Source organism: Ascaphus truei, chromosome 13 (genome assembly GCF_040206685.1).
Source record: "Ascaphus truei isolate aAscTru1 chromosome 13, aAscTru1.hap1, whole genome shotgun sequence".
Lineage (NCBI taxonomy): Eukaryota > Metazoa > Chordata > Amphibia > Anura > Ascaphidae > Ascaphus > Ascaphus truei.
Genome location: NC_134495.1, coordinates 15,741,819 through 15,749,358, shown reverse-complemented (window position 1 = coordinate 15,749,358; position 7,540 = coordinate 15,741,819). Strand labels below are relative to the sequence as shown.

The 7,540-nt window shown below is 40.9% G+C and overlaps 1 protein-coding gene across 35 annotated transcripts in view; it reads right to left on the bottom strand.

The window, feature by feature from the left end:
* Positions 1 to 213: 213 nt before the first annotated feature.
* Positions 214 to 7,540, bottom strand: part of RIMBP2 (RIMS binding protein 2) — a 175,322-nt gene continuing 167,995 nt past the window's right edge. For 26 of the 35 annotated variants that reach the window (XM_075568667.1, XM_075568668.1, XM_075568669.1 and 23 more), the window contains 3 exons: positions 6,709 to 6,780; positions 4,553 to 4,687; positions 214 to 1,478 (listed from right to left, as the gene is read on the bottom strand). In XM_075568667.1, the coding sequence (XP_075424782.1) occupies positions 1,296 to 1,478; positions 4,553 to 4,687; positions 6,709 to 6,780 (390 nt within the window). In that variant the 3' untranslated portion in view covers positions 214 to 1,295. Of the gene's footprint in view, positions 1,479 to 2,631; positions 2,679 to 4,552; positions 4,688 to 6,708; positions 6,781 to 7,540 lie in introns of all 35 variants that reach the window. The other 9 variants (XM_075568675.1, XM_075568689.1, XM_075568671.1 and 6 more) reach the window with 2 other exon arrangements.

The following is a 7,540-nucleotide window of genomic DNA, read 5'->3' as shown; positions in this document are numbered from 1 at the left end:
TAAACTTATTTCCTTCCTGGATGCCTTATTCCACAGTAACTTCATTGGGTTTAAACACTAAGCAAATTGAAAAGGGTAAACTTATTCTTCTACAAAATTGTATGTATTCAATTTAATTAGTTTAAACTTTTGTAATTTGTTTATACTGTCAACCTTGAATGGTATTTTTATTATTGATGCAACCTTTTTGTGTAGTAAATATACAGCAGACTGTTTTGTAGAAAATAGTAAATTTTATTTATAGAAAATATTTTACACATCAAATGTACACGTGCAGACGCCCAAACAACACTTTAATCACATTTAGGCTAGTGACTTCTGAAATTCAAAAGTCTAGCACAACAGTATCTTACATTTTATGTACACATTTTTGAAGACACAATGGGGAAAGCGTTAATTTTGTAAACCTTCATTTTTACAAAAAGGCAGTCTGAAAATGATGTATAAACAGTAAAAACAACTTACAAATGGTCTGTACTTACAAAATGGTAACTGGGCTCAACCAGTACTGTAGCTGGTTGTGATGCCAATCTGAGACTAGGGAAGTGGGGCCTTCCTCCTAATGTGTATCAAACATTCATTTTGCTGCTTTGTTTGGCTAGGAGTTAACAAATGTTCGCCTTTCATTAAGAGTTATTTTTGTGGGTAAAAAGTGAGCGATCGACTTAATGTGGAATATGTGTAATTCATATAACCGTAATGGTATATAGTAATGACTGTATGCAGCACTGTATATAGGCTTTTGCAGGCACATTGAATCCCTTCCCTGTAGAGCTTGTAATCGAATTGTTGGTCATATAGTGACTTGCCTAAGGAGAGTTGTCACTGGGATTTCAACAGGGTTCACCTGCTGCACAGTGACTTGACCACTGAGCTGCTACTATACACTGTGTAGTGGTTCTGGAGTTTGACATCTATTTTTGGAAGGATTCACTGTTAAATGAAATCTTAATTCACAATGTTACAAGGAGAATGAGACTGGATGCACACAACATACAAAGTATAGTCTGTACATTTTTATTGGACATTACGAATCATTGTGCATCAATAAGGCAAAACACCAAGGCTGTATAAACTAGGATTTTCAAAACCATTCCAGATTATTTATTTAAAGAAAAGAAAACATTTCTTGGTACGACCTGTATCACATCTTGGCTGTCTCTATGATGTGGGAATAGTAGCAAACTGGTATTTATTAGGATTGTATCAAGTGCTTACGACAGATCTCTCATCAAACATATTACCAAAGCCATAGTTTGATTTGAACATGAAGCTTTGTAGGTTCCTCGGTGTAATCACTTCACCGCACCAAGTTTTTTCAGCAGCTTCTTCCCTTTGGATAGTAGACCCTTTTTCTTTTTCGCCGAACGTTCCCTGCCTCTCATGGGACTCCCCGAACCCATTGGTGGAGATACAGAATGAAGATTTACTGTGGGGGACGCTGTTCTCCGGGGTGTACTTGCATTCTCAGGAGGGACCTATGAGTACATTGGAACAGTTTACTGGATGGAAAGAACGACGTATCTGTTCCCTAATGCCAAACCCATTTTGATTATAATGTTACAGGAAAACTATACAAACCTCCTACAATTGCAATTGTAAGAGGTGTAAATGTGCCATTAACACCCTTCAGTGAAGGCACTAATGTTCAGGTGGTACTTTCTAAAGGGAGAAATAAGATTGTGAAGTCAGATATTTTGATTTGCATTGAAATATTTTTCTATAATTGTGCATGTAAGGGTGTGGCACACAACTAGGAAGAGACTAAGATGAGCCATAATTAGAATCAGTATGATTAAAGCCATATCACAACCAACACTAGTCTATAAATGGTAACTTACTGCTGTGGTGACAAGGTCACAGCAATAAACTTCTAAAATGGCCATTGATTTTGCTGACCGTTCACAAGTCGGCAGCTAAACTGGAACAACCAATAATGCTTTAGAGCATTTGGAGACTTAGCTGGTATGCTATTTAGACATACCCAGCACCTGGTGTCTTTGCAAAAAGGTCTCTTACGATTACTAGATTGCCAGTATAATTGGTTATGTAGGCTTTAACCTAATTGAGTCAAAATCAAGGTCAATTTCTAAGGAAAAGAAAACCTCAAACATCTCCATTGCACACACCTGAAGATACCATGGTTTTTGTGTAAATTATTCTTTTACTTTAGCTGTATGTTTCATATCCAAACCGTGTTGCATTGATGGACTAGTCCTTCAGCCTACTATGCTGCAGCTGAATATGATCTTGAATATCCATATTTATTTCAATTTATGTGTAATGAATAGATTAAATGTGACCTAGTAATAACGCAGCGTGACTCATGAAATACAGGAGCTCTGGAGCACACGAGCAATTACTGTATTCTATAAGTAATGTTATGCTATTAATGCAACATCTTTCCAAACATATGTAAATATCTTGCATAGAAACATACACCTCAAAGAAAAATGTTGTAAATGTAAATTGTTTGAAACAAACTTTGAGAGAAATGACTGGCTGCCTCAGCATTCAGGTGCCAACAATGTGTGTATAGATCTATCTCAATGCTTTTTAGATGGTTTCTTTAAATCCTTTTGTAAAGTTGCTACAATTGTTCTCGGTTGGTATCTTCAGTTGCTCACTTACGTGAAGGCTACACTGCCTCATTAAGGTGTGAAATGAACACTCTTCTTCTGTTCCCAAGCAGACGAGCAAGGACGAAAAAGAAAATATTGCAGAGATGACACAAAAATCAAAGTAAAAGTGGAATTCAATACATTTTCAAACTTAAAACAAAATGGAATCAAATGATTATCAAGTAGAGCACAATGTCTTGAATAATATACATCGTCTGTTATTGTAATCAGTTGCAGATTAAGCAACTGTAATTAGAGCTGTGTATTACTATTATTGACTCCCATCCTTTGTTTCAAAGGTGTACACACCATGACAAAAAAAAGTGTTCTGACATGAGCCCGTTATTGCAACTGGTAAGAGTACTAATCGCGAATGGATGCTGGTGTTACACGCACAGGTTCTTGTGAAATAGGTTGGACATTTCTAACCGCCTGCGCCTTCTGCAAAGCGAAGACATTCCCTTTATTACAACTTGAGTTAGGGCTGGGACCCGCGGCGCGGGCGGCCGCACGAGCGTTCCCCACCAGCAGGGTAATCCTCCCGAGCCGGTCCCAGTCCCCCCTCACGGCACAGCTCACTACACGCTGTGACGCGTCAGCCGCCAGGGGATTCAAGAGAATTGTAATCCCAAGCGGCGATGTGTCACGTGGTATGGCTGTGAGCCAATGAGGGAGCGGGGAGGAGAGTGTGGGGGCAAAGCAGCGTGAGTGCCTGTCTGTGTGTGCCTGAGTGCGTGTCTGTGTGTGAGGAGTTGAGGGCTCCCCTCACGTCATGGCCGCCCCCCCCATGTCATGGCCAACCCCCCACCCGTTTTGGCTACTCCCCCTCCCCCCCGCAAAAATGGTCCCTTTGGACCGAAAAAAGCTCCAAGTGCCTCTCCACGCACCGCCTGTCTGCAGTGCGGGCGCGTGGTCTGAGGCAGCGGGGTCTTAGCCTTATTTAGCAATACTGAACTTGTTATGGATCACTCGTATACAGAGCCGCTGTTCAAGCTTTCAGGCAGAAATCCATCACTTCCCTGAAAGATGGTTCACTAAAATATCTGCTAGTACTGTTACATTTGTTTGCAGTAGAGAATCGGGCTTATGCAACTCTAAATTTTCATTCACTGTAAAGATTGTGAACACTGACTTTTACAGTATTCCGTCTCAACACGAAATAACATGCGTAGAAATAAATATGGCAAAAGAAACAAATTGTAAAAACTCGCAGCCACAGTGAAGGAGCAGACTGGGACTGCTTTACATGGATCTACAACCAATTTCATACGTTCAATACTCGTGGCTTACAGAAAATAAAGTATCGACATATGATTGATAATCCTATTGTAGCTTCAGATACACTTAAAGAACTGGCACAATGTTTATTTTGTCACGGATTGCGTAATTAAAAGTACTTGCTGCTCCCTAGAAAAGGGGTCCTCAACGTGGGTCCTCAACCCCCCCCCACCCCCCCAACAGATCAGGTTTTCAGGATATTTCAGCTTCAGCACAGGTGGCTCAATCAGAGGCTGTCTGTGACTGAGCCACCTGTGCTGAAGCTGGGATATCCTTAAAACCTGACCTGTTTATGGGGGGGACGGGACTCAAGGACTGTGAAGTTTGGGACCTCTACCTTAGAATATAGACTGGATGTCACATTTAACCCCTTGAGTACCGGCATGGAAGAGAAGTTCTCCAACGTTGCTCTTCCTGTAAGATTGTGTTTGTGTGCCCCCTCCTCCCCCCCCCTTTGTTACAGGGGCCTCTGGAGTGCCAATACCCCCAAATCTGTGGGCACCCAAAGGGTTAAATTATAGAAGTCCAAGGCTCAAATGTTGTAGCTGGATGTTTTTCTTTTTCATTGTATTTGAGAACATACATTAAAAAAACATGTGAAATAACACTGAGCAAGACAGAATGAAACAGAAATGTTTTGTACACGGACGTACCCTCTTCGCCTTGGTTCGCACTGGGGTATCTTGAGAGTATCGAGACGGTACATCAGAAAGGTAAACTTCTACGTCATCAGGCACTTCTTCCAAGAAGTTAGAAGGGACAAGGCCTTTATGTCCGTTTAGTTCACCCTGTATAATAAACCCACATTGTAGGTTGACCTTTTCATTAACAAATTGCATTACAATATGTTGTTGGATCATCGGCATTGAATTGTTCAATCAATCTACGTATTATACAGATTTGTTTTCTTGTTTATTTAATATAACCTAATCACAGAATCTGGTCAGATTCCAGGTTTGTTTAAGACTTTAATAGATTGAGTGCAGCTTTTGGGGACCTTCTGATCTTATCTGACCAGATTCTGTCGTTATGTTGTATATTCCCCTATGCACCACCTGTATGATTATATATCATCTTTAGATATTGTGGTTGAGCGGTGAACAGCTTATGTGTATATATTTAATATAACCTTAATGTTTTATATGTACTCTGAATAAAGCGCTTTCAACTTATTAGAGAGTGATTTCTTTATCCTCTGCTTCTAGTGAGCTGATCAGTAGAAATGGGCAAACTGGGCTCACTTGGGTCCAGATCCACAAAAGGGTGCTAAGGGTTAGCACATTTAGGTGAATGGCTGTAAAGTCGTGCTAACGCTTAGCACCCTTTTGTAGGGTAATTGTAGTGTTAGCTTCTGGTGTAAGCAAAGCAGGGTGGGTATGAAGGGCCCGGAGAGGTTGAATAGCTTGTAGCATATCAACTACATGTTGGTCCAATAAAGTTGTCATACTCCCTCTGCCTCCTTTGTTACTTCCGGGTGTTAAATAGGAATACAAAATATGCTGCTGTTTGCAGGTTAAATCACAAGTTATATATTTTTCTGCAGTGGGAAAATAGATCCATCTGTTTTTTAATTTGCCCTTTTTTTCTGAAGTTGATCAGGGATCTCCCGAAAACAGAATCTACATCAGACAACATTGAAACAGGCCTTTTGTTTTGAATTTTTGAGCTGCGTCGTGTTTCGCTTGTGTGGTTATCTTTACCATTTGTGTTTCATCACCGTAAGAAAACATGGAAACAATCCCTGTTAATGCCCCCACATTGCGGACTGCGACCTTCGGCCGCGACCTGGGCATGTCACCGCTGTACAATTTGCCACTCCTAGTCCCGAGGCGCCATCTTTACATGGAGACATTTAAAGATGGCACGTCAGAGTGGCAGCCACAGGCCTAGGAGCAGCGGGCGGCCGTCCGAAGTTCATTGTTGGAGAGGTGAATTGTAAAGCAGTGACCTGCCCCGGTAGTGAGTAGTAGTGGCCTGCCACCGGTGCTTTGGTCGCAGCCAAATGTCCTATACTGCCACATTGTACCATCTAAATTATGTAACCTGGCATAATTATATCCAGGGCATCTTTAAAAACTAATGCAGTGCAGGAACACCCATCTTCATGTCTACATAGGATCACCCACAAGTTCTCCTCCTTACCTCCAATGTTCTCCACTCATCTGCTCCCCCCTACATATCAGCTTTGATCTCTCGCCATGTCGCTGCTCATCTCCAGCGTTATATTCACAATGGTCTCCTTTCTATCCTTTTCACCTCTACTGTGCTCTCTCGTCTTAAACCTTTTTCCCTCATTGCCCCTTACCTGTGGAACTCCCTCACACTCAGTATACACCAAGCACCCTCTCTCCCACCTTTAAGACTAACCTTAAAAATCACCTCTTCAATGAAGCATTCGAACAGCCTGGACTCATGGCTACTGTCCCTCAGTCACTCTTACCAACCATTGTGGCCAAGTACTGCCATCTACTGCACTTATTCCCTCACCTGCTGTCTCTGCAAGTCTCCCATTATACTACTTGGATCGTAAGCTCTCCAGGTCAGGGATTTCCTTTCTTATTGTCTGATCTTATTGTATTATAATACCCTGTATTGTGTTGTCTCTCTTATAAAGTGCTACATACAGCTGTGGACACTATAGAAATAACGATGTACATGAATATCGTACGTATGTGTTTGTTTCAAATATGTTGGAAGAACATTGTAAGATCATGTAGAAAACCTGGATGTGAAATCTCTCCGTAGGGACATGATCTGCATATTCCGTACGTGAGCACTGCAAATGGAGTGAAATCTGAACAAAACTTACATAGTAAAATCCATCTTCATCTATTTCACCCAAAACAGTAATGATATCTCCTGTACAAAATGTTAGTTCAGTCTGCAGAGGAGAGAGAATGGTCTTAATTATAGAAGTTGGCGAGTAATGTATATGATTTTTTTGTATGACAAAAATAACGCTTTGTCAAAAGAGTCATTTTCATAACTCCACGTTTCTTTAAAGACGAAGTCCTAGGAGCACCCTTTAAATTTATTTATTTATTTATTTTAAATTAGAAGAATTGGGGATTTTCTGGAGCTAAGCCACATTAATTTCAGCTCTGGTGAGCCCCTCGTTCCTGAGATGCTTTACATGTAAATATAGCGCCTCTACTGCCTCGTATTTAACCACCCTGCGTCATGCTGGCCAATAGGAAGCCGCAGCTGAGGGCGTTGAGGCTTCCTATTGGTCCATGTAATGCAGGCGATGTAAACCCTAATTATATTTCATCCAGGGGGGACAGGAATGTGCTATTTGTACCAGTAAGTAACTTGGGAACCAGAGGGTCCCCCAGTTGATATAACTGTGGTTCAACTCTGGGGACCCCCTGGTAAAAACAATGAGGGGTTAAAAAAAATATCAGGGGGAACAGCCATTTTAAACTGTTACCTCTACAAGTAGCCCTAATCATATTTGGGGACTTTTCAATACAATTTGTATAATTGTCATACATCAATATGAAAGCTACTGTACAGTAATGCTTTATCACTGAGAATGTCTTCAAATTTGCTTTATGAAATTTGTTGCTGTTCTCGCCTACGTTTTGCCTTTTCGTGACACTTTTCAGAACTTTGCCAATTTTACCAAAATTCTGAAAATG